The sequence below is a fragment of the Triturus cristatus genome, chromosome 7 (assembly GCF_964204655.1).
Source record: "Triturus cristatus chromosome 7, aTriCri1.1, whole genome shotgun sequence".
Taxonomy (NCBI): domain Eukaryota; kingdom Metazoa; phylum Chordata; class Amphibia; order Caudata; family Salamandridae; genus Triturus; species Triturus cristatus.
Window position 1 is genome coordinate 1217741738 of NC_140590.1, and position 27774 is coordinate 1217769511.

At 42.8% G+C, this 27774-nt stretch overlaps 1 protein-coding gene across 1 annotated transcript; it reads right to left on the minus strand.

Annotated features, from left to right (window-relative positions):
• Positions 1-11859: 11859 nt before the first annotated feature.
• LOC146811652 (serine protease 27-like) lies at positions 11860-24353 on the minus strand. Its single transcript, XM_085618624.1, has 6 exons — positions 24211-24353; positions 20566-20664; positions 18633-18795; positions 16786-17057; positions 14416-14588; positions 11860-13262 (listed from the first exon to the last, which is right to left on the minus strand). The coding sequence occupies exons 1-6, from the start codon at positions 24254-24256 to the stop codon at positions 12945-12947; spliced, it is 1071 nt and encodes a 356-aa protein (XP_085474750.1). The 5' UTR covers positions 24257-24353; the 3' UTR covers positions 11860-12944.
• Positions 24354-27774: the final 3421 nt, after the last annotated feature.

A 27774-nucleotide genomic window follows, 5' to 3' on the forward strand; every position in this document is an offset into this window, starting at 1 on the left:
TTTGGGCTGAGATTCCTTCCCAAATGTTATTTATTTGCCTAACTTCTATCCAAAGGAAGGGAGGTAGAGTTACTTCTATTGAACTATGGGGCTTATTTACAATCCCCTATCGCCACCACAACGTCACTTTCAGTGACGTTGTGGTGGCGATAGGGGCCTCGCCGTATTTACAAGGCAGCGTTTTAGCCACTTAACGTGGCTTAACGCTGCCTTGTACATAAGGCGATACCAAAGGGGATGATGGACGGAGCGCTTGAGCAAATCAAACACTCACCCCCAGTCAACTGATCTGGGTTTAATCCATCATCATTCTTTAGCTCACTCCACCACACCAGTTCAGACATGGCCATATGCAAATCAGTCTGACCCTGTGCCTCATTGGAACAATCCAGCCTGAACTGCCAAGCCATGTCTTCCCTGGACCGGAAACAAGCATCCTGGGACCGGTTTCGGGTTCATAACCCTCATCAGCCAGGCTATCTTGAATCCAGTGGCAAAGTGAGCAAGGGACCCACGTCTGGGCATACCCTGCCAATTTAGGGCGATCAAAGCAATACCAAAGGGGATGATAGACAGAGCGCTTGAGCAAATCAAACACTCACCCCAATTCAACTGATCTGGGTTTAATCCATCATCATTCTTTAGCTCACTCCACCACCCCAGTTCAGTCATGGGCATATGCAAATCAGTCTGACCCTGTGCCTCATGGGACCAGTCCAGCCCGAGCTACCAAGCCATGTCTTCCCTGGACCAGAAACAAGCATCCTGGGACCGGTTTCGGGTTCATAACCCTCATCAGCCAGGCTATCTTGAATCCAGTGGCAAAGTGAGCAAGGGACCCACGTCTGGGCATACCCTGCCAACTTAGGGCGAACAAAGTGATACCAAAGGGGATGATGGACGGAGCGCTTGAGCAAATCAAACACTCACCCCCAGTCAACTGATCTGAGTTTAATCCATCATCATTCTTTAGCTCACTCGACCACCCCAGTTCAGACATGGCCATATGCAAATCAGTCTGACCCTGTGCCTCATGGGAACAGTCCAGCCCGAACTGCCAAGCCATGTCTTCCCTGGACCGGAAACAAGCATCCTGGGACCGGTTTCAGGTTCATAACCCTCATCAGCCAGGCTATCTTAAATCCAGTGGCAAAGTGAGCAAGGGACCCACGTCTGGGCATACCCTGCCAACTTAGGGCGAACAAAGCAATACCAAAGGGGATGATTGACGGAGCGCTTGAGCATATCAAACTCACCCCCAGTCAACTGATCTGGGTTTGTTCCATCATCATTCTTTAGCTCACTCGACCACCCCAGTTCAGACATGGCCATATGCAAATCAGTCTGACCCTGTGCCTCATGGGAACAGTCCAGCCCGAACTGCCAAGCCATGTCTTTCCTGGACTGTCCATCAACTTGTTTTTGCATTTGTCACCCTGAGTGGGTCGGGTATGCCCAGACGTGGGTCCCGTGCTCTCCAAGCCTCTGAAATCAAGCTATCCTGGCTGAAGATGTTTGAAACCCCGAAACCGGTCCTAGGATGCTTCTTTCCAGTCCAGGGAGGACCTGGCTTGGCAGTTCGGGCTGGACTGTTCCCATGAGGCACAGTGTCAAGACTGATTTGCATATGGCTGGGTTCAAACTGGAATGGCATGGTGAGCAAAAAAACGATGGATTTAGGCCCATATCTCTGTACTGGGGTGAATGTATGACATTGTTCTGGATTCTGTCCATCAACTGTTGTTTTTGCATTTGTCACCCTGAGTGGGTCGGGTATGCCCAGACGTGGGTCCTGTGCTCTCCATGCCTCTGGAATCAAGCTATCCTGGCTGAAGAGGGGTGAAACCCCGAAACCGGTCCTAGGATGCTTGTTCCCAGTTCAGGAAGGACCTGGCTTGGCAGTTCGGGCTGGACTGTTCCCATGAGGCACAGGGTCAAGACTGAATTGCATATGGCTGGGTTCAAACTGGAATGGCATGGTGAGCAAAAAACGATGGATTGAGGCCAGATCTCTGTACTGGGGTGAATGTATGACATTGTTCTGCATTCTGTCCATCAACTGTTGTTTTTGCCTTGTACATTAGGCACCACTTCACACTGTATTTAGCGTGAAAGGGGAGGGCAATGGGTGTTTCTGTGGGTGTTCCACAGCAACACCCATTGATTTTGACACTGCCTCCTATTTACAAGGGTGGCGTAAATAGGAGACAGCACCAAAATTAAGACCAGGGAAAACCTGGTCTCAAACAGGCGAAACGAGGAGAAATGCTTTATTTCTCTTCGTTTTTGTTGTTTCCATGTGTGCTGCCTTGTGCAGCACACATAGAAACATCAAATTGCCTATGATGTTTATGTGCAGGAAGGCCCCCATTCCTGCACATAAACAATCCTTTTAAAAAAAATGCTGTTTTTCAACTCGCCATTTAAAGATTGTTGATGTGCAGGAAGGGGGGGACCTTTTTGCACATAAACAATCTTCCCCTCAACTCAGGCCCCCTTGCACTATGGTGCAAAGTTGCCTGCGTTGGCGCTAGGAAGCTAAAATCAGTTCCAGCGCAAGGGCAAACACAGAGCTGCACCATATTCTAGTAAATATGGTGCAGCCATGCATTTCTAAAGTGATGAAGCGTGTTGTTAGCCTTCTTGGCTTAACGGCACGCTTCACAACTTTCTTGTGAATATGCCCCTATAAAAGTAAACTGATTGGTAGTTTAAAATGAAATGTTTACTTTAGGTGTTTCATAGAGTTTTACTATGTTAATGTATCAAGAAGAATTCATTCAGCCCATCCATGTCTGATTATTTGGTTTTAGACTTGCATTTTTATTTCAGGATCTTTTATCTTTTGTGTCCTTCAGCAGAGGCTTGCAGGGAATCCTTGAACTTCACCACTGTCTCCTTATTGCTGCCCTCTTTTGTGAAAGACTTGTGGTACCAATGTAGTGTATCTCACTTGGGTCGTCTCCCAAGTGATGGTCAATCATAGTCAACTGAACACTGTACTTTTCAATATTTTCAATGCAATGTCCACAGTCAGCAGTATGTCCTCCACTGTGTTTGCATATCCGTATTATTAAATCCCCACCTTTATTTCAACCAATCTTTATTTTCTCCACGTATTACAGGATTTAAGTTACATTTACTTGCCCGATTACTTTGTGACAGCTTCACTCTATCCTCTGTATAAACCTAAATTCTAGCGAAATGCTCTTTCATTAATCTTTTTTAATGGACTTTAATTACATTGAATGGTATGCAGTACTAACCTTTACCCTAACCCTAAACTGAATTAAAACACATTTAATTAAAGTAATAAGTTGGCAATTTCTAACTCTAAACCTAACCCCAAACATAAATGAAATTAAGACATTATAAAATTTCATTGCACTAAAATAAACACTAATTCTACTCATAATCCTATTTTAGATTACATTTAACTACAATTAAGAAGTTCATTATCTTATTATAATACTAGAGATAACTCTCTCCCTATAATGTATTGAATTCATAGAATTCAAATCAAATGAAACTACCCTAGTTTAAATTAAATTAATTCTTGTCTTAAACCTACTACAAACCTAATTGTACCCCTATTTTTGATCATGGATACATATTCATTAAAACATTTAATTTTAATTTAACACACTTACTTTATACCATCTTTAACTGCAAATATTGATTTCACTTACATTTAATTCAACTATTTAATTAGATTTTGTATCACACTTAAGCTACAATCAAATTAAATGTAAATAAAACTACTTATTTACTAATAATGTAGTGATTTCCTTAACCCTAACACCAAAGTATAGTTCTTCCAGAAATATTTTTCTTAAAATAATTTGGGAAATTGTTTTTGTCACTCAATAAAGGCAGTTAAAAGACAAAATGGAACTATTCAACATATTCATTGTAGAAATGATAGCACTTGTTCCCGTATGTCAAGCATCCAACTTCATACCAGTCCAACTATCATCACATAAAAATAGAACCACTCTGCTCAAGATATAAAAGTACTTGTGCACAAATTTTAATACATCAATTATAAAAATTACATCAAATCATGAAAATACATTATAAAATACAATACACATTGTATGGCATCATACCAAAGAGCCCAAAAAAAATGTTAAAAACTCCTGACTAACTCAGTGAGTACAAAATGCATCAATAAATTAACCCCCTGGAAAGGAAACTACCTAAGACAGTGAATTTTGCCTTTAGAACGTTAATTTGATCAGTATTTTGACAGTACCTAGCAGGGTAAAGCTTTCCCTGTTTTTATGGCCACTGCCACAACTCAAATTTAACACAGATCATTGCGTTGACGCGTTTCGGTAGTCATAGATGGATAAGGCCACCTTCTTCAGGACTATAACTTTCTTTCCTTACTTATACTTAAATGCAGGGACTTTAAGTCTTGCCCTTAATGCATCGGTCTGCTGTAGTATCATTCATTTTTTGCTTCCACCCACCACAGTATAAAGCAAGGGGCAAAGGGTCAGCTCACTCCAGCCATTATCTTACCAGAGTGTGTGTGACAACGTTCTCTCTTGTAGTATGCACATATGCACAATATGTACTTGCCCCTCTCCACCAGCTCACGTTCAGGAGCCAATGCCAGACATATTGACTTTGCCATTGCTTGTTTCTTTTGCTTCTGGCACAGCCAATGTCCCAATAAATATGTTAAAACATGAGCAAAACAGGATCAAGGGAGCCATAGATGAACTATAATGCATGCTTAGTTGACGTATCATTTTAAATAATGTTTTTCTACATGGCCACAATAATTATTTATTGCAAAAGAATGGTGTTCAATTTTAAATCCTACCCTTGGAATAATTCACGCTTAACTGTCGGGGAGACCGTAATCTTGATTCTGCTAGCAGACACCGGACACCAGGAAGGAGAGGAGCGAGACTCCATTCCCCAACTGCCATCACGGCAATGCCAGCTGACTCCACCCTCGCGCCAGTAGGCACATAATTGCCCACCAGGTCTCCCACAGCGCGGGCAAAGCCCGGGCCAAAGGCAGGTCCATCTGCGCCCGTCCGAGACCAGAGGAGGCTGGGCTGGGTCTATCATCTTGGTCTCCTCCTTTCATCCTGATCAGACATCAGTAATTTACCACAGCAAGATCAACCATCTTCCTCCACTTGCACCAGCTCCAGTCTCAGTTCTAATGGCTGCAGAAGAGGTCCAGGTAAGGAGACAACTCCCCTTATCTTTATCCCCATATATTTTTATGATTAGCTTGCTGGCCGCATTATTGTCGCATCAGTTACATAAGGGATACGGTAGCCGTATTACTAAGGAACGTGTGTCTAACCTCTGATATATTTATTAGCAGACTCTGACCCTTGTTGTTCTTGCCCAGAAGTACCGTTAACTGGTTGATCGACTTGGGCACTATATGGAGAATCGCAGGGTGTCTACAGCTCCTGGGGGGCCATGGTTGGCACCTTAGACTCACTGGTAGTCATGGACTTGTTTTGCAGCGGGCCGCATCGGTGCTTGATAAGGAGATCAAGTTGGTGAACCTGCATCTTTCTAGATCCCCTGTAACTGCCCACCCTCCCTTGTCCACATGTGTACAAAGGTCTATGGATAGTGTCGACGAATCTCCTAATAATCTTGGGGTCCAAGAACCGGTCGGACTGAACAGATCAACCCGTTGTTTAACTGGTCAACAGTTACCCCTTACACCGACCATCATGGTTAATAATCCCAGGGGGAACAATGTACATTCACTCAGGGGGCAAGTGGGGGCTACACCTGTTAGTCACTCAATTAAACTATTAGCTGCTGGACTAGGAGACCAAGATTGTTGAGTTGGTCAATCAAGGGATGGGCACAAAAAGAAAGAGCAAACTGCCTGAGGGGAAGGCTAAGAGACCAAGAACCAACTCAACATCTCAGAAGACCGCAGTCGACCACGGACTGACCAAAGTAGATATGATGTGCATATCAGAATCCTTTCAGGATTCCTTGAGGGTTAAGGTGGACACTAAGCATGTCAACCTTTGCAGCACGCCGTTTTTTCTAAAACAAGATAGAATAAGCATAAAGAGTTTAGTTCTGAAGGAGTGCTCCTCGTTCACATATTATTGGACACTAAGCTGGGCCCAATAATCCAACATTTGACCGCATTTGAAAAGGGTATCTCTGAACTCAAATGTTGTGTACCGCTAGAAGGTGTAGCCGCCAATCTGGAATCAAGGCCATTAAAGGCTCCCTCAACATCGGATTGTTCTACCTCGGGAGGCATACATACAAGCACCAGGGAACCTCTACTTTCCCCTCTAAGGTCATTGAGTGACTGTGCACATTCGTGCCTGGCCTCACCTCCCTCTGTGATCCATACCGTGCCAAAACCTTGCATAATTTCTGGTCCAATGGAAAGATCGGCTACACGAGATCGACCCATCCGGGAGAGGAACGCACCTGGGGAGCACCACCAGGGGGGATGGGAGGGCTCTATGCAGAACCCTATCCAGCACCTGCCTGTTATTCATCTGCCAGCAGAATTTACCCCATATGTTATGATACTGGGGAACAGGCCAACTCTCCCTCAGGGCACCAAGGAGGACTACACTCAATTGAAGAACAAGGGTCAACTGGGTCGGCAGCTCTCATAAGTCGTTTAAGGGTGACTGTGTAATTTTCAATTTTAAACAACCCCACATCTCAGTAAGGATTTTGTTCACGACCTTCAATAATTTTGGTCCTAAGACATCCATCATGGCTTTACCTCTTGGCTTCTTTTACAAACCTGAACCACTGGGGCGGAATTATATGGCTAATAGTTTTAGTGCTCCAGCTAACAGTCATATGCCATTATACCCATTCTCCAGGAATTTGAATCGGAATTTGGCCCCTGATCCAAATTATTGGAATTGGACAGCACATGGCTGGCAGGAGCTAGCTTTTCCTCCCACTTTGGAGCTAACAAATCATTTCGCACCCCTGGCTACCTTGGATGCTTGTGATTGACTTAGTGGGTCTGCTCTCACGAATCCAGTGACACCTACTAGCTTGCAGGAAACTTCATGGTCAAGTGCTGGGACGATGGGTGAAACCTACAGAAACTTTATATCCTGGAACATTGCATGTCTAACAAACAAGTTCTCGGACCCTTCGTGGATTGCGTATATAAAACAATTCAGTGTGATTTGTTTGCAGGAAACGTGGCTGACTGGAAGCAGTTTACCACTGGAGGGATACAAGTCATTTTCTTTTCCGGCAATCCCTTCATATGTAGGAAGACCAAGAGGTGGCCTTGCAATTTACATTTCCTTGGCAGTTGAATGCAAGCTGTTGGTTTTGCCTACAGAGAGCCCTTGTATACAGTCCCTTGTACTCAGTAGGGGGGTCCTATAATTTGGGTCTCACAAATGTTTACAATTCAACATCTTGCACTAAGGGTGTATGTAATATTTCTTTGCTGGGTTCCTTTGTAAGGCAATTGAAAGAAAGTGCGAACACGCACACCTGGAAAATGAGTAACTGGAACGTTGTTGTGTGCTCCTGGGGTATCATCCCTTGACTTAGGCGTGAAGAAAGTTCCTGAAGTTGCGGCGCTTAAATTAAGCGGCGGCCCCCTGGGCACAACATTAGGGCCTCACCAAGGTGAGATGTTTTGAAATGTAATGAAGGTACATCCAACCTGACTGATTGTAAACCATCAATGGAATTTTAATTCCTTCCCTTCAAATGATGTCAAATTGAATCACTCATCTTTCATTTCGGTGATTTTTTGCGCAAATCACGGTACACAGTGGTTCTTCCTTATTTTGTATTCTTAATTCATATGTTGTGTTTTCAGTATAAGTAAGGTATCAAACGCTGTTTTTTTTTCCAGATAATTTCCCTGAAGAAGGGCCAAGAGCCCAAATTGCATAGGGAATGCTGAATTTTTGTAAAGTTTGGTTGTGCATTTTTTCGGATTAAAATTCAATTTGACATCATTTGAAGGGAATGAATTAAAATTCCATTGATGGTTTACAATCTATCAGTTTGGATGTACCTTCATTACATTTCAAAACATCTCACCTTGGTGAGACCCTAATGTTGTTCCTTTGTAAGGCAACATCTTAGTATCACTTTATGAAATTTTGTGATCACTGGGGATTTTAATATTCATACATGCGTTGATACCAGGGTTTCTAGATTGGCTGATCTGGGATGTCCACGTGTGAGAGGAATCCACTTTGAACATTCCCTACAAGGGGAGACATTGAATGGCCTCCACCATGAATTTGATTTATTATCCCTCGTGTGTTTATCTGACCCTTGTAGTAAGGCCGTTATTCCCTCCTTTAAAGGTAGGGGTGATGGTTAATTTATAGATTTTATTTTGGTATCGTCACCTCTACTAGAATCATTCACAGGATTCGCTATACAACCGAGTGTACACAGTGATCATAATCCCCTGTGTGTTCTTTTTTGTGGCCCTTTATTGTTGCATGGAAGGAGGGCTGGGCAGAGTGGGGAGGTGAGACCATCAGATGGTGGGAGGCGGTTAAAGTGGACCCAGATATCCCCAAACGCTTTTTCCAAGTATATGGTGGTCTCGTGGGCTAATGAGTTAGCCATGTGTACTACTCTGACCTCGGCACCAGGTGTGGTCATTAGTGCTTTTAAAACTATCTCAGACAAAATAAGTGATTTTTTAAGAGCTCCGGCTTGGCGATCTGTTATTCAGTCCCCTAGATGGTTTGATTCCCTCTGTTCCCGGGCGACCAGGAAACTGCGAGAAGCCTAAATAGGAGCCCAAGAGACGAGATATTAGTGAGATCTCACTGAAGAGAGTATAAAGTGGAATTGGCAAGGCGAAAGTCCGCTTTAAAGCTTGGACGGCATTAATGGAGGCTAGCACGTTGCGGGACAGTTCCAGATTCTGGAGCATAATCAACAGTCCCTTTTTAAATTCTGAGGAAGGCAGTGTAGTAAGTGCCCACATTAACGAGGAGGAGTGGGTGCTCCACTTTGAAGCCACATTTGAGTGCCCCCCTGAGCTGAACTGTTCTTTTTCCTGGGAGGCAGGTACATCTGACATGTTTTTCAACTTATCACAGGTCAAGGATGGTATTGTCGGATTGACCAGTAACAAAGCCCTGGGACCTGATGGCATTCCAGCTGACCTTTTTAAATCCGATCCAACTTTTTGGGCACTGGTTCTTATGGCAGTTTTGAACGCTGCAGCAAAATCTGGCTGCCCTGAGTCTTGGGCTACCTCTACCATTGTGCCAGTTTTTTAAAAAGTCAATCGGGATAATACTCATTGTTACAGATAATCTCCTTGTTGGAGTTGGTGGTTAAGGTGGTGGGTCGAGTACTTTTAGATAGGCTGACCACTTGGACAGAAGAACATGCCACTCTATCGGACATTCAGTATGGGTTCCCCCCTGGGCGGTCGACTGTGGCCCAGTGTCTCAACCTATGCATGATTCTCAATAAATATACAGTTGCCTGCCCTGGCATGATTTATCTAGCATTCATGGATCTGTCCTCCATATTTGATTGCATAAACAGGGCCAAATTGTGGTAGACCATGTTGGCTATTGGGGTAGATGATAACATCGTCTATTTCTTGGAAAATCTTCACCAAGCTACTTAGGCGCAGGTTAGATTCTCGCAAGATTTAAGAGTCTCCGTACTTTTGCCATAAAGAGAGGTGTACGCCAGGGGTGTATCTTGACTCCCTTTTTGTTTAATTTCTATATCAACGATCTGGATAAAGTGCCACAAACTACAAGGGTTGATTACCCGCAGGTAGGCCAACGTGGTTTGCCAGTATTAATATACGCGGATGACGCGGTCCTTATATGCAGGACCACCAGCGTGTTACAAATTCTGCTTGACTCCTTCTCTGCTTTTATGACGGACCGGGATTTATCCATAAATGACTCCAAATCTTTTGTGATGCAGGTGGGCCTTCGCACGAAAAAGACCCTTCAATTTAGGGTAGGCACTGCTCAGGTCCCCCGCACTGATGTCTTTTCGCATCTGGGGGTCATATTGGATGAGCAAATTAAATGGGGCCCACTAAAACAGAGAAAGAGGGGAGATTTAGTGCGGGCAAATGCGGCTATTTTTAATTGTGCTTCTAAATTAGGCAAAAGACTGATAGTGGCACTTATAAAGGTATATCAGGCCAAGTGTGTCGCGATGGCCTCTCATGGTACTGAAACATGGGGGCTTGTAGTTATAGAAGATTTACAAGTGGCTGAGAATACGTTTCTGAAGCGTCTATTAGGTGTGCCCAGTGGTACTTCTAATATAGTGGTACACAAAGAACTTGGGATCCCATATCTGTGTGACACACTTGCTCTCCGCCCACTGTCATTTCATTCATTCATTGACAGAATGAAGATTTATCGTTGACCCAATTGAAATTGAAAGAGTGTATGACCCTTGAATATGACCATCACATACCATGGCTTAGAAACGTAGAGTAGCTTTGAAACCCTAGGTAGAGCAGAATTATATACTAATCCAGAATCGGTATTTACAAAGGATTTGGAATGGGTAAGGTGTCTTTTTGTAGTCTAAGGAAATTGGAGAAGAAAGAGCTGGAACTAAGGAAACCTAGTGTTCTAAAAATGTTAATGCTGAAAACTACATTATCTACCGAGCCATACCTTCTGGGATCTTTTAGTATTTATTAAACCTTTTTTGCTGACTAGGTTTCGCCTGGGTTTTTTTCACCTCCTGCTGGCTTCGCCAAGGGGGAGTAGTAGAGGACAGATCTTAGCATCTTGTAGCTGCGACAGTGAGTCTACACAGGATTTGCTTCATTTTTTATTATTCTGCAGGTTTTATCATCCCCCGGAAAAATGTTATTGTCCCTATTTTAAGGAGGATGAAATTCAGCCAGGCTCGCCCAGCTCTTATTAATTTACAGCTGTTGCATGAAGATTCTATTTTATTTGTCCTCAATTTCCTTAAATCTGCAGTGAAGCTCAGACCCTACCTAGATTAAATAGTAGTATCTGTGAGGGTCCTCTCTTAACATCTTCGCTGCGGCGCAAATTCCGCCGCAGCGCTACCGCAGTGCTGACATTCCAATCGTGGGCGTGGTCATGACGTCTCCCGGCCGTCGTCCGCACACGCCCATCGTGACTCATGATGGCCGGGAGACGTCATGAGCATGGAAGAGGCTAATCTAGTTCACCAGATGAGACATAATTATCAGATAGGATCCCCCGGAGTCATCTATCCATTGTTTTGTTTTAACTTTTATTTCAGAGGACCAAGTATTTTGTATTGTACTTTGCATATGATTTGCTGCATGAGATACCAACAGGGTCAGGTTTTTACATGTGATGAATTGTGTAAAGATTTTATGAATTTTTACTAAGTATTGTTTTTTAAATATTGTTAACTTTTATGGTTCCACAGATGAAAACCGAATAAAGTTATTTTTTTGATTGATTGATTGATGTGTGACTGTCTTCCAAATGATTGATGGGAAATAAAATCCCTGAATGTTTTAAAGTTCCGTTTTCATTTTTCTAACCAGATAGTTCATCTTATGGTTTGATTCAGCATTTTTAAGTATTTGAATTTCACATGTTTTTGCTATATATAATATATACACAACCAGTCAACCAATAAATACATTAAGATCAGCTACTCAAAACAGAGCAGTTCCTGGCTAGTCTCATTTTTAAGACCGCTAACAGTTTTTGCATGATTTTATTTTTTTATCTCAGCCAAAAATCATTCCTTCTCAATACACTTCATGCAGAATGTATCTTAGCCCCCTCCTCCCCGCCGAAAAATAAAACATTTTGACAGATGTTCTGTAACATGGGTATTGACATCAAAGTATTTTATTATTAACAGCAGATAGTAAATAACATGATCGGTTTATTTCATTCTCAAAGCACCCTAGAAAAATGTACAAAATAAATATTTTAAATAACATGAACTGACCCAGAGGCCAGACATTACAGAATATTATAGGTTAGATTGCATTTGTGCACTGATTTCACAGTAAACATGAATTGGAAGGGAAGTGAGCAGTGGGCAGTTTTAATTGGGTGTTCGTAGAATTTCTATAGATTCTACTCAAAGTTTCTAATACTGAGCAAACGTTTATTATGGAAAATTAGGATGTTTTAAGTAAATGTAAATTTGCAAGAGAAACTAGTTCTAATCTAGAAAGGATTGTAGGAGTCTGGTGAGAGGCCTGCTACAAGGATATGTCTCCAGTCTGTATGTCTCTACATCCTTTGAGCTGTGACAATTCATTCTTCCATGCCCATCACTTCCTGTGACATCATTTTCTGTTCTGACACCTCACCACTGACGTCCACAATGCAGGTATCCATTGGCGAGTACAGTTCCAGAAGGTAGCTGGGCATAGCCATATGTCCTTTTCTGCAATGACACTAGCCACTTCGGATCACATTTGAATCTCTAATCCATAGGAGCCATCCGGGGCCATGTTGTCCCTCTGCCAGCTGTCTGCTATGGAGTCTACCCACAGTAAGTTCATGCTTGGCATCAGCTCCCATTTCACCATATTATAATCATATTTTTGGATCTTCCTACTGAAGTGTCTTGGGGTAATCTGGTGTCTACACTGAGATCCTGCGGTGTGCAAATAATCATAAGAATAAATAATGTAATAATAAATAAATATCACTCTATTTCGCATTTTAAATAATGTCCTGCAAAATACACACATAAGAGGAACGTTCTGAAGAGCGCCCCATACTTCATACCACGGTCTTCATGCAACATTGGCTTGGAGTCCATCATACATACAGGTATGTCTGTTTCTTCTCATTCACAGTGGTAGGGTTCCTTCATTGTGTTCTACCCTGTGAATGTATAATCAGTTTATACTAAGAGGATCGCCCCTTGGTTGCCTCGTTTATCAGGTGGGATTGGGCGGAGTTGATGTTGGTTATGGATGATAAGTTGACATTTTAAATGTCACTAAGTTTTCTCAGGAGCACACTGGCTATGGTAACCAGGGTCAGGCTGACGGTGGGGAGGTGGGCATCAGAGCTCACTCTGGCAACTCTTCCGAAATTCTGATGCACCAGGCTGGTGGCTGTGATATTGAGGTTCAGCGTGGTGCTACTGATCTCCGGCACCATCTGCTTGATCCAGTCGATGTAAGCAGGGATCCTGGTGTATATGCCTGGGCGGTTTGCCAACGCACAGCCATCCCCGAAGCTCGAGATTCCTGCCAGAAGCCAAGTCCCATCCTGTTGGCAGACCAGTGGACCACCAGAGTCACCCTGAAAAGGATAAAGGAAGTCATGCTATTGCTTCAGAGCTTTACGTTTGCAGATATACCCGCCCCAAACCCCTCTGTAATGGCTACCCCAAGGACACAACTCAAATCAACACGTTTCACATTCAAGGCACACATTGAAAGTCTGAGCTGATAAATCTTCTGTCATCCATGATGTCATAAATGACGCAATTACTGATGTACAATGAGATGGGCTGTTAGGTCCATGATTCAGAATATAGATTTAGAATTTAGCTTATATGGCATCATCATTTCTACGATGCCGATGTGTTTTAAGGAGTGATTAGCGTGTTTGTTAGTTTCACAACCACAATTTAATTTCTTCATGAGCTCTGCACAGTAAATGGAGGATGCCTCAGCAAAGTCCAAATTCATTCATAAAACTTGAACCTGTTTTTACAGCTCCACTTACTACCTGTCCACATTTTCGAAGCATTCTAAGTAGCGGGTGTTACTACTACCCAATGTAACGATGCTCGGTTTACCAATCTCAGACTAATGTAACACAGAGCTGGCCACGCTGAGACTCGAACCATGACCTGCATAAGCTGACATATGTCAGCGATGATGTTTAACTCACTGAAGCATTAATGTGAGAAATGTTAATGGAACTTTGTTTTCAAGTCAAAGTCACCACAACTTATGTCCTGCTGCTGGGGAACTCTGAGGGCCAGGTGACACTCAGCAGACATCAACTGTAACAGCTGTTCTACAGAGCAGGTAAATTACTGACAGTCATGGAAGCCTCTTGCCACAAAACCCTGCCAATTGGGCTCTACTCATGAGGGCAGACACCACATTCATAAATCATAGTTTCTGCCACAGAGGGTAAAGAACAATGGGGGCATTAAAGCTGATTGAATACATCATTCTAATGTGCATTAGAGTGTCTTCTCTCATGAAGCTAAAAATTGAAAACAATGGGGTAAAGACTTGCGGTAACTGCTTTTGCCACATGAAATGTTGGAAACATTAGCTCTAGGCACTATGTACAGTGTAGTGGTTCTCCTGAGCTCACTTTCTAGCTCACCAATTGATTCATGCAAGAAAAATCCCATAAAACCAGTTACACAATATGCAAGCAAATTGGAGTTTTCACTTTTCAACCTGCAAGTTTAACTGATGATTTAACTCACCTTGCAGCCATCTTTACCCCCTTCCACATATCCGGCACATATCTGTTCCTCTTTCACCAGACTGCTGTTTTCATTCAGCAAGTCATTCTTGATGTGGTAGAGCTCATCACATGTTTTGGCATCAATGAGGGGCAGCTTGACCTTCTGCAGGATGCCAGGGGAAGGGAGTACCTCTGCAATGTACAAAATAGGCAAATGTTAGGCTTCTCTAAACCTTGCTACTCTTTTATAAGCTCGCATATCTCCCTCACCCCCTTTCCTTTTGTACTAAATGCCCTTCACGCTTCACTTTTCTTTCTTAAGCAGCCATCTTCTAACCTTACCCATTTTCAAGCTTGCTTTTAATATTCTTGCCCATTTGCCAGCCCTGCTGGGCATAGTCATTGGTTTCCTTATTTTAACTTGATGATGCTTTGGGTATCTAAATCATGCTTGTAATTCATATCTACTGAATTTGGCATGACGTTAGTGTGTTTCTGTCTTATTTAGAGAGAAGTGAAAAGGTTATCAAAATGCTGCTATTTTGTTTAATTTTTGCTGCTGCCAGGTTTTTCCCTGACTCCACCCTTTTTGTCTGGAGTAACTTACAAATGATGTTAGTTTTTTTCCCAACTAATAAAATCTACATCAAATTTGAAATGTATGCTTCATGTGTAAAATGACATTACTGACATACACTGTTAGCCCACAGAACACTATGCAATAAAATTTGGAGTAGGTTTTGAGGGCTGTTCAGTTTCAAAAAGTGCCAGTAAATTTCAGGAACGGCAGCAGTTTTGGTTCAAATGTCAAATAAAAATCTTAATGTACAATGACTACTGTGATCACATGTAAAATTAAGTAATTTATATGGTGTGCATTTATTTATATACAGATTGTTTTTTACTATGCCTAATATTAAGGAGTAACCAGTTTCTGGGCAATAATTCTGACAGTTGAGGAAAATAGCCCTTAGGTGCATTACAAGATTTTTACAGGATCACACAATCTGGTGAGTTGAGGAAACAAGCATGAGAAACCACAGGGCATATTTACAAGAAAATATTGAAGCGCGGTGTAACGCCAAATTTGGCAACGCCACGCTCCGACATTTTCAAATCGAAGGGATGTGTCGTGTTTACAAAAATACGCACACCACTGAACTTCCTCTACGGCTGGCGATAAAAATGCTGACTAGTGCCAGTGCAGGCACCCTTGTGCCATGTTTCAAGGGTGCCTGCGCTGCAGGGGCAATTGTTTTTTTGTTTATGTGCAGGAAGGGACACCTTCCTGCACATAAACAATCTTTAAAGGCAATTTGTTCTTTCTATCTGTGCTGCATTAGAAAGAGCAAAATATGAGGAGAAATTAATAATTTTTCCTCGTATCACCATCCTAAGCCCAGATTTTACATGAGCTTAGTTTTTGGCTCTGCCCCAACCTTGTAAATCTGGGGCAGCATCAAAAATCAGTGGGTGTTGCAGTGGAGCACCCACAGCAACCGCCACTGCCCGCCCTTTAGCTGCAGTGGACTGCTGCAGTACGGGGCATATTTACAAGCTACGTTAAGTGGCTTAACACCACCTTGTAAATATAAGGTAGAGTGGAACACCATCAGAGCATCCGAAAAAGTGACGCTCCGATGGCGCTAGAGGCTTGTAAATATGCCCCCACGTCTCCTGGTTTCATGCCTGACAACTATATCACACAACCAAGTGTGCACCAGTGGAGATTTTATTCAGGAGGGACCGCAACTGGCTCCTATCTGTCATTGTTTCTGGTGCCATGACATACATTTTTTTACATTACTGCTTGTTGAATTCAATTAATTGCCAATCACGCTTATGCTAACCTACCCCTTGCAGGAAACAGCTTTCACCATGAAGTTTTTACTTCGTATTAGATTTTACCCTCATTTTTTACATCGTAAAGACTGTTTGCATGGACGTCTTTACAACACAAGACAAAACCACCCATTTGAGGGAAATTTAAAAAGGGGGTTTGGGAGGTCCCCCACGCCCCCAACATTATAAAATGTTCAAAGAGTACCAAACCTGTAAACGACAAAGGCAATTTATGTATAATTTTTTTAACAGTAGGTGGCAGGGATAGACTGTGACAGGATTTTTCAGAAACAGTAAGCATGGTAAAAGTATGCGTGGAATTGGAATGCGTGGTGAAGGTGTTTCTAATGTGGGAGAATGTAAATGTGTGTTAGTGGTATGCGTTGTAAAATTGGCAATGTTAATATGTGTGTGGTGAATTAAGGCGTGGTAATGTCATACATCCCCCTTGCTTGCCATGAGAAGCTGCATAGTAGGGTTCTGCTACAATACAGGAGATAACAATGGTGCATGCTCTGGAGGGTCTTCCACGGCCAGATCCCCTTACCTTGAGAAGAGATGTACCCCCAGCCGGTGACCCAGCAGACCATCCCAGTGGGGAACTGGACCGGCGAGTCAGGGAGGCAAACGGGCATGATGTAGTCGGTGAAGTTCACAGGGGTCTGCAGCTCCACGAGAGCAAGGTCTCCGGGGGATCTACTCTGGAAATCGTAGTTGGGGTGCTTTGTGATGGTCTTCACCTTCGAGATCACAGCGTGGGGATTGCTACCTGATAGCTGCAAGGTCCCGAGGACCACCGAGATTTGTTCGGGGCGCGCCCTGAAAGAGAACAACAGATATGTTAAACACTCTAACCTCATTTGTGTTTTTGGCTTCATCAATAATCCTGGGAGACTATTGTGTTTATTTCGACTCTTGCCCTGAAAAAATAATTGTATTTTTATTTTTTCTCCTGAACCTCCTTCCTATCTAACATTGTGATGCGTAACCTCTGCATCCTCACCCCAGCAACCCCTTCCCTTTGTGGTGTGTTGATCCAGACAGAGTTCTGCAGATGAGTAATTACTAGTATTGGTCAGATTGTTTCACTGAATTCAGAACCTATTCCAACATAGTGAGGAAAGGAAGCTAAGCTGCAATGCTTTTCTCCCACCCACACAGGTGTCTCGCTGTATGCAAGGGTGTAGAGTAAGCCCTAGCAGACCCATAGTGCAGGGTGCTGGACCCTTCAGAGTGTCCCAGAGTCGAGGACCTTTGCCTGGCTCTGAGGTCGTGTGAATAAGAACATTTATAGGAGCTTCTCACAAAATTGTGCTTCTGTTGACATGTTGTGCTGTACCACTAACAGGACCGAAGGGGTTTGCTTCTGGATCCTAGAGGTTTACTGACTCCTAACATTTCCCATTCAAAGATTTAAGGCTTATCATATTCTATAAATAGATGTATTATGTTTTCCCCTCAAAACATTTCATGGCATGATATTTGAATGGGAACTTAGACCTTGAAAAACATGAAAGGGGAACAATTCAGAGCAGAAACTTGAGAAAGGGAAGGACCTTAAATACTGGTGGCCTAAATTGTGGCAATGCTGCTGTACGTTATTTCCCATATTAAAGGGACCTTTCTGTGAACGATGTTACAATAGTTCTCAAAATCCAAGTGGACATCCTCAAGCAAAGGGACATTTTCGAATGCTTATTGTTCCTGATTGTTATGTAGGATTGGGAAAAGCGATTTGTTTCCTCTAGAAATGTAGAATTGGGAAAAGTGATTTTTTTTCTCTAGAAATGTAGGGTTGGGAAAAGCGATTTATTTCTCTAGGTTGTATTGCCCCTTTAAGAAAATACTCTCACACCATATCGAAATCACAATGTATTGCTGTTGAATGGTCTTTCCACTGTAAAAACCAATGCAGACAATGTTAAATTGGTGCAGCACAATTAAATCTCAGTACATAACTTGCTGGGAGTTATTTTCAAATGGGACCTGCAGAAGGCAAATTTTAAGGCATGATTGATTTTCTGCGTTGAAACATCCGAGGCCACAAATAGCTGGAAGCCAAGTAACATTGTGAACAATGGCTGCCACGACTGATGCATTGTACTGCTGCCTGAATTCTATGGATGGTGCTTGAGGGGAGCACATTCTGTCAAATGCAGTGAATGGCATGAGTGTCTACATAACACTTGCATTTTCTTTGGAGTGAAGTTACTCACATGTGCCACTTCAGTACAGTAGACAGAGCTATAGGAACATTAATGGGCATTGCAAAGATCATATAAGGAGCTGCTGTTGACTTAGGCGCAACAATTTCTGACCACATAGACAGTCCCCTTTTTGCCTTCATGAAATTCCAAATGTGGTAGGCGAGGAAGAGGGAGCACGGACACTTACCGTCTGAGGCAGTGAGCAGCGGACAGCACCCATTTATCTGCTATGAGGACACCTCCACAAATATCACGGTCGGACATGCGGACACTGACTTGCCATGGCCACTCGCCTCTGAGGGCATCTTGTCCTCCAACGATGCGGCTCTGACCTCTGGATCTGCCGCATACTAAATAAAGGAAGAAGATTTGTTATTAAATATAAAAAGACATTTACAGACACATAAACAAATTTCTCTTCAACCCACTAATGTGCCAGACATTTACTATCTTATTACTACAACAGCATGCTGCACTCATTTGAGTGTGTGTGTTGATCAGTTCTTTAATTTGTGCTGGTGGACACAGGTGGTAGCCACCAGTACTCATTTTTTAGGAACAAGGCATATTTTTCCATCATCAGACTTGGATCCAGAGCATGAAAGAAAAAAGCAGAAAGAAGGAGGAAGCAAAAGATAATAAAACAGTGATGAAGGGAGTGAGTAAGAGTGAAATAAAGAGATAGCAAGTGTAGGGTGATGGAAGAAAGAAGCAGGAGGTGGCATATATGCTAGTGGGCCTCGGCGGGCTCTTGAGAAAACACGTGGGCCCCTGATCTTATTTTTATTTATTTAATTATTTTACAAATTAAGTATTGGTGGTACCTGACCATTGGCAAGGTAAGTGTAATAGTACCTCACAAATTAGGTAATGCTGTGATGGGAACAGTGAACTGTTGGAAGTCAAAAATCTCGTGGTCATTAAAAAAATACGAAAATGTATGTTCTTGGAATGTTAGGAGTAGGTATTTTGAGTAGGTGCTAGCCTCATGTGCAGTAGGCTGTTATATTATGGTAGCTTTACATCATTTGCTGTTTTATGGTCTGTTTAGCTGAGTAGGAACACTGCAAGGCCTAGTGCCTCGGGAAATCTCCTGTCCCTACACATTGAGTGATATGCAAATGACTAAAAAGGGAAAAAGGCCTAAGAACTAACAAGCACTGGCAAAGACTATGTGGCTGGTGTGCACTGTGACAAGAGCTTGACCTAGAGTTACCCAGATAGAGCTGCCTTCAGCAGGACTGTGGTGGCGAGTGCAGTTAGTGTGGCTGTGAGCCTCTTGTGTAAAGCCTCTCCCAGGAATGGAGAAGCTGCTGTTGGCAAATGTGTGTTGCTGTTTGTAGTAAGGAACTACTTTACAACAAGATAAAAGCCATAATGTAAAATCAAAGGCACAGTGTAACCATCTGCAAAATTCTGTGGCCTGTATTGCTGTCTGCTCGCAGCAGACAGCAATACAGACCAGAGATGGGATGGTGCCCAAATTGCGTATGATAAGCAGGAGAAACCATTCTTGATGAGAATCGCGGTGCGCATGGTTGAAACATATCTGCATGACCGTTGCATGCCTTGCTCAGGCTTGATCTGCAATCGCCATATTTAACACAGCTCTAGAAGCATCAGGCTGGGACCCAATTTGATCACAACCTATTCTTTGAAAAAGGATCAAAAATATTGATAATACAATCATCATTTGTTTCTAGAAGGAACAAAGAACTCTGGGATCTGCTACAAGAGAAAATCAAGAGGAAACCACCATACTATTAGAATGGATGATTGCAAATGCAAGTTCTTAAAGATTGGATAGATGTCAGTGTCTGTCAAACAGTTACCTCATTTACAGGAACCGCTGTGACGGCAGTTCCCGTCAAGGCTTAACTCTAAATTGGTAGGATGGTTACCCTGTCGGGGTGACATAGTATTTTAATCTGTTGCTAAAAATGATTGCAAAACATACTCCACAGTGTAAATCAGGCCCTTTGTCTTGTGTTGAGGGAACCTTCAGACCTACTTTGATTGCTCCTGCCTTCATGTACAAGAAGCACACAAGGTAAAGGGTTACCACCTTCTTTACCTATGTTGGACTGCTCTGTTAGTTATAGGCGGGCAGCAGCACTTACCGTTGTTCCTGTTCACGTTGTTGGCACTGGGGTCAAAGGTCATGGTGTCAGGGATCATGGTGCCAGGCGCTGAGCGGAGCGAGTGCGCGTGGCTATTGCCTGCAGAATAATGACAGGAGAAACAGTTAACAGTGGGCAGTAGGATCCACTTTATCACATGCACATAGATCAACTGAAGGAAAATCCACATTTCCAGAGAACTGGCCTGTGTCTGGACCACTATGTCTGGTGTACCGCCCTGGTAATGGGTCTCCGACTCACATGACCACTTTGGCCCTCAACAGTGGCCCAGTAATCCCACTTTGGCAAAAAGAAAAAACTCTACAAACACAAATGGAGAGGTGTTACTGCGCCTGGTATATCTGGTGTTTTTTAAATGAGGCCATCCCCTACTCTCCTCCCCAGTTCATAACATACATTGAGGACACTGTCCATGATAAAATATCTGGAAATACAGGTTGACATGTGAGAACCAGTGCAGAAACACCGATTCCTGTATGTTACTGCTCACTACACTGGGGACTATAGGGCATCAACTCTTCTTCCTCTGAGTTCCGGAACTTGATATCATCGAAAATAAATGTCTCCTCAATACCTGGTGCACTGGGTCGTTCTGGGTCAGAAAATAGGCCCAGGCACCCAATTAGAGTTGCCAGCCATTAGCAAATCAGATGGCTAAAAAGTGACCCACATTTTCAAACAAGGGCAGTTTTGAACTTGGAAAGATAAGCTATATAGGTGTTTTGCAGGTATGGAAGACTGCATGGATGTGTGCTTGCTGCAGGCAATGTTTGTGGTTCTGGTAATACAATCAGCGTAAGAACTGGTCCACCAAACCATAAAAAGGCCCATAAACAGCCCAAAACTGGCCCACACACTACTCTGACAGACCAGCCCCGACAGATTGTCCCATAAGCAAGTCCACCCTGATGGTTCAGTATTTTTACCTGCAAATTACTTCTGGGGATTACTGCTTCTTTCTGGTTTGCATACATTTAAAGGAAGTAAACAAAAAGTAGGACTGTCGAGTCAAATCTTTCCCGATTTACCTTCAGATATCTATGCCCATTACTGTTGGGTGACATAAACAAGTTGTTTGAGACACAGTTATGGCACTCACCAGAATTTTTAAAAAAGAAACCAGAAATAGGTCCTTTTCTGTGCTTGTTATGGGGCCCATTGCCATTGACAGGGCTCTTGGAGCCAACAGCCACTTAAGAATAATGAGCGGCATCTTCCCAAAACACAGGAAGTGCTCAGTAATTGAATCTGGACCAATGATAAGCCACGTGCACAGGATGTACACATGAAACTGACAGGAGTGAACCATGAACGTGCAGGTGTGGGTGAGACGGCAGAGTGGAGTGAGTCAGGACCGGAAGTAAATGGAATGCACCGGGCAAGGAGGAGTGAAGGCGAGTCATTTCGGGAGAATTAAGTAACGTAGGACACAACGAAGGGAGCAGAGATGCTGTCACGCGCCCGGTGCTGCAGGCCCACGTGTTACGTAAGTGCGTAGCTTCTTCCTAGCTGAGTTCAGGGAAGATGTGACGTACACTGATTTCTGCTCTCCAGTAACAGCATGCTTTGGCATCCATCCAGCGCGGGAAATATAAAGTGTATACAGCCTTTTCCAGCTATCAGGACTAAAGCACCGACAGCTCTTCCCGACATTTATAGCGAAAACGGAGTGCAGTCCGTTGCCAGCTCATCCGACCTGGCTACCACATTTATTGACAGTGGTGTCAGGACGATTACACTAATCCCATGATCGCTCGGGGTACGCTCGCTCGCTCTCTTGTATGGTTGTTGAGAACAGGATCTCTGCTAAAACCTGAGAGGGTCCATTTGGAAACTCACGCGTGGTCATTAAAATGGGCCTCAGCAACCTCTTCATTAGATGAAAAAAGAAACACAACCCAGACCTCTGACGTCACGGTCGCGGTCGCGGAGGATCTTCTGTTTACAATGTCAGCTACACGGGCTCTATATAGATCTTACTACTGAGCTATTCTGTCTTTCTATAGCCTCTACATTTTCCATGTATATGCTATGCTATATGATATTATATATGATATGCTATGCTATGATACATGATATGATGTATATGATGTTATATATATATATATATATATGATACAATATGATATGATATAATATACTGCAGTTCTTTTTTATGAATGTGTCCCTTTTAGAATTTGTTAAATCGAAGCTGGAATTTTGTCGTTTCTCACGAAATGGGGATTAACTGATGTTTTTTTCTATTTTTCATTCCTAGTGGTTTTAAAAAACACATTTTCAATAGGAAATCCAGACTTCATGTGTTAAGTCTCAATATGAACACGTGGAGTCTGGTTGAGTGGAATAACAAGTTTGAAAGTTGTGGATAACATATCAATGCTCTACATATTCACTGAGGGTTAATGGTGTCTATAATTTACGCTTCACAGGTCAAAATTGTCATAAAACGCTGCCACTAAATAAAAATACAAAGAGGAACTCTATAATTTATAGAAAAATCTGCATCGCCACAATTGTCCAACACAGGACTGTAATCCATCCTTCAAGTACGATAATGTCTAAAAAGTTAACAAATACGCTTGGAATAATTTCTATTATACAGTTGTCGCACAAACCTAAATAGGCCATAAAATAATGACATTGTGTAAAATTAGGGCACCACAAACATGTCATGAAAAGCACTAATGAGGAAACCACTTGGCGAGACAGCATATAGGCCACCAAGACAACTCATTGACCTCTTATAGACAGAAGGCTTTATTTAGAGTTAGGCGGATGGGATACTTGGTCACAAACGTGATAGCTGCCCCGTCTGCCATATTACAATAGCAGTTTATCCTATGGCACTTGAAATATGGTGGAAGGGGTTTATGTCACGTTCTGTCTGAGTATACCATGTGCCAAACTCTAAATAAAGGCCCGAGTCGCCCTAAGACAGATGTTTGCCATGATCAGTCCAAATTAAATGAGCATAGGAAAGTCTGCTGTCCTACAAGGTATCTGGTGTGGTTGGTGCAACTGATCATTCATGGTGGTCACGACCACTTACACCGCCTTTTGGGCCACCATTGCAATATTCCTAGCCAAATGCAATCTTCCCTTGGCCAGTGACTCAAAAATCCTTTAAAAATCTCGTTATGAAATGCAGCACAGGCTTCAAGGTGGGAGTCATGGAGGGCTAGCTGCAAGAGCCACCTCATAGGATCACAACATGCAGAACGCGTGCCCGCTTGCCTTCAGGCTCAAAAGGAAGGTATTACCCTAGCAGTCTGGCTGATCGCCTGCGTTTTCTACAGAAAGGATTTCGACAGGGATCAATAAGCCTTACAGGCAGCACGTGAATGTATGCTTCTGATGCTGAGCTGTGTCTATAGCTTGTATTCTTCCAGGCCAAAGTCGCGGACTATTGAAGTAGCATAATCAGAATGTAGAGATTTTGGCCTTTGTCAAAAATCACAATGTAAACACTTCTTCCAAATATTTCCAAAATAGAGCTACTGGTAAATAATTGGATGACATTTCCCGAACCTTTTGTCTCTATACTTGGCTCAAGCAGGCCTTGAATATTCAAAATTATGAAGACAATCAACAGGGTTACACTTGTTACAAAAATCAAAATCTTACCCAGGAAGAGGACGAACAGAGCTGCAAACAATGTGGTTGGTCCCATTTTCTGGATCAGTGTTGGCTTCTGCCTCCTTGTGTCTGTGCTTGCCTGTTTGTCTCTGCGCCCAGTGACTGTATGTTTATCTGTGCTGTCGATGTTCTTGTTTGGAACTGCAGCAGAGTGCTTGCTTCTTATATTGTCTGTCCGTTGTATAAGGCAGGGAAAATACCACAGATGTTGCAATCCCAAGCTATTCAACGCTATACTTCCTTCTCAAAGGAGACTCTTGAAAAATGTGGTTAATCCGGTTCCAGGGATTGCTGGATCCCGCGTCCTGTACTAACCGGGCCACGTTGTGTTGTTGTACATGTGGTGCTGCCAGAGAATACTGTAGCCTCGGGACTCAAAGCTGCTAGAGTTTCTACAGGTACTAGAACCCATGGGTGAGCCGCCGTTGACTCAACAGTGACATCAAGCAGTCAGCATGTGACTCACAACTTTTGATATTTCAAGCTGTACACCAGGGTGTCACGTTTACAAAGATACAGAAAATCTGTATGATGTGATCAAACTGTGCTGCAATGGTGGAAATTGTGTTCACTGACCCTGCTACCCTTCAGTTCATTGGGTTGCCACCTATGGGATGTTCTCAACCACAACCCACCAAAAAAGTCTAAAACACCAGCGCTGTTGGATTCTGAAGTAAACATCATCACACAAGTCATAATTGTCTCCGGAAGCTACGTCCACCCTTTGCGGAAAAAACATGGGATTCACCAGTGAATAACTCAAGTCATACGATCACACTGGTCCTCGAGGATAAATTGACTAGCCTGGACAGAACCCTCTCAAAGTTTTGCTTCTTCAAATGTCCTAACCTCCTCCTGTCAAATGCTCTTTCTTCTAACTCTGAGCGTCCCCCACCCTTCCAGAGTTCACACTTGTCCTCAAAACCCACCACAGACATCTTGATAACATAATCAGCTGGTCAACCCCGTCATTCTGCCCTATAGACTCTGGCCAGCTTTGTAGTCAAACATGCTCCCCGAACTGGATGCGTCCTAATGTATAACCTGTAAGTGTGCTCCAAATGTATAGTTCCATTTGTCCACTCTAACTCCTTAAAATCATAAATCAATATCTTATTCCTACATAACATCCCCTATTTTCTCATGTACCAAAATGTAACTCGCTAACACTGCTGATACAATGGCACCGAATTCAATAAAAACATTTTAATCTACATAGAACGCTTGATCAAGACCACTTGTACACTCTGGAGGCCCAATAATTTCCTCATACCCCCAAATCATCTTTAGATTGCCTGTTTTCAAGAAAAGAACTAGAGCCAGATGTGCTTAAGTAGACTACCAGTCATAGAAGGATCCCACTTCAAGACTATTTGTCTAGTTCATAAGGCACTGCAAAGCACCAGACTGCCTCACACAGGTCTTTGCCTCTGGGAGCCAATCAGAGGCCTAAGAGAGAACTTCCCAAGTAACCAGTGATACAACTGGCTATATTGGGAGACCTCATTACACTCAAGGCAGCCCCACTCTAAAATTCAAACCAGCCCATCTCAGGCTCAAAGAATATTTCCGGAGGTTTTGGTGTCTCCCCCTTGCATTCTTACTGGATGCACTCTAAAGTGACTGCGAAGAAGCATGAGCTTTATAAGCCCCCCAAATACAACAGTCGCAGAGAATGTGATAAAAGATATAAAGATGCCAATACGGCCACAAAGACCCTATAATCTACCCATTACACTGCTTATTTCACCCAAAAATGGTCCCTACTTTGTCCATATTTCTCTGGCAGAAGAAACTATTATTTCCCTGTCTTGTTCTCAGGCAATTTTTAAGTCTGGTGAAGCGAACCTCAAATGTTCAATACTCAGAGAATTTGCTTGGATCATCCCCCATTAAAACGTTGGCTTTCCTGGGTGAGACCACCTCAACCATTGGTTTGAAATAGTGTCAATCACATCCATTTTCATTAGAAGTACAACCCCTTTTTTTGTTTGAATCTCTTTATTGCATTTTTATGTTTACGTACATTGACAGCTCTCATACCAGTACAGATAGTTAGCAGTCATCTGTTACATTGTACCAGTATATACATTTACCTTATGAGAATTAACCAATGAGATATACAGCATAAAGCCTAAACCGTTGGAGTATGTTGTGTGTTTGGTATCTGGGTTATTTCTGCATTCACTTTCCGGTCGTACAGATGTCAACGACAACAGCTTGGTTCAATACATATTCGAGGTACAACTCCTTGACATTCCCAACAGACACACTCAACCACTGGACCTCGGATTAGGTTTGTTGTGTCTCAGCTCCTTGTTTCTGCTGCCAGGCTACCACACACACACACATATATATATGTTCCCATGATGTGCCCTGATATGAAGACGCACCCGCAGTAGATAGTTCATCCAAAACCTTTAATTTTCCAAACTCGGCATTTTCCTTCCAAGTAAATTAACCGCCTGACGCGTTTCAGAGCAACATGCTCCGTTCTCGAAGGCTTGCTAGCAGTTCACGAATATAATTACACAATCTCTCCTCTCACCTGCGTGCTTTTGTAATGATTGCCCCCCATTGGGCCTCTCAGTGAGTGACTGTGTTCATGCATGCTGGGAGTTGAAGTAAGTATAAATCTGATTCTCTCCCTTCAGTGGGTTCCCTGAATGATGCCACAATTAAAACATTTTGTTTAACCCTCCAGTGGGCCCCAGAAATGTGATTAATCTACTTGGAAAGAAAATGCAGAGTTTAGAAAATGAAAGGTTTTGGATGAACTATCTACTGCGAGTGTGTCTTCATATCCGGGCACATCATGGGAACCTATATATATATATATATATATATATATATATATATATATATATATATATATATATATATATATATATATATATATATATATATATATATATATATATATATATATATATATATATATATATATATATATTACCTACTGGCGGTCGCCAGTAGGTAGTTATAGTTAGGACCACGTTTCCATAGGAAAACCTCAACATTCTATTTTGAATAACTTTGGCGCCGGTCGACGAATCCTCGCGAATTTCTCAAAATAGGTGGGGCGCTACGCTCCGCTCCTACCCTGAAAGTCTTGTGGGGATCCGTCAAGCGGGGGCTGAGATAAAAGGGGGGTCCCAAAACGCGTTTTTCCCATGCATTTTTCCATAGGACCTTTAGAACGAGCTACAGCCCGAACGGCTGAACAGAATTACTCAAAATTTGGCAGAGAGGTAGTCCCTAGGTCAAGGAAGTGCCTTTTGTAGGTTTGGTGTAAATCTGTTCAGTAGATTCTGAGAAAATAGCCTTTAAATCAATATATATATCTGAGCCCGCTTACGGTACGCTTATCGTACGCTTACCGTAAGCGTACGGTGGCGTGCGCGAGCGCGATTCTGATTGGCTCTTAGATCTTAGTAAACATTCGAATCGGCCGAAACCAGGAAGCGGCGTCCGCCATTTTGTCTCTCGCACTGAGTGTTGTTTATCAAACATGATGGCAAAAAACATGTTACGGGGCTGTTTTGACAACTC

What these genes read in the sequence shown, in the direction of transcription:
- LOC146811652 (XM_085618624.1), bottom strand. Translation starts at nt 24,256, where the DNA reads ATGGGACCAACCACATTGTTTGCAGCTCTGTTCGTCCTCTTCCTGG. An exon ending in TCTGTTCGTCCTCTTCCTGG is followed by an intron (nt 20,665 to 24,210) that starts GTAAGATTTTGA and finishes ATTATTCTGCAG; the next exon opens with GCAATAGCCACGCGCACTCG. An exon ending in GCTGCTCACTGCCTCAGACG is followed by an intron (nt 17,058 to 18,632) that starts GTAAGTGTCCGT and finishes GTTCTCTTTCAG; the next exon opens with GGCGCGCCCCGAACAAATCT.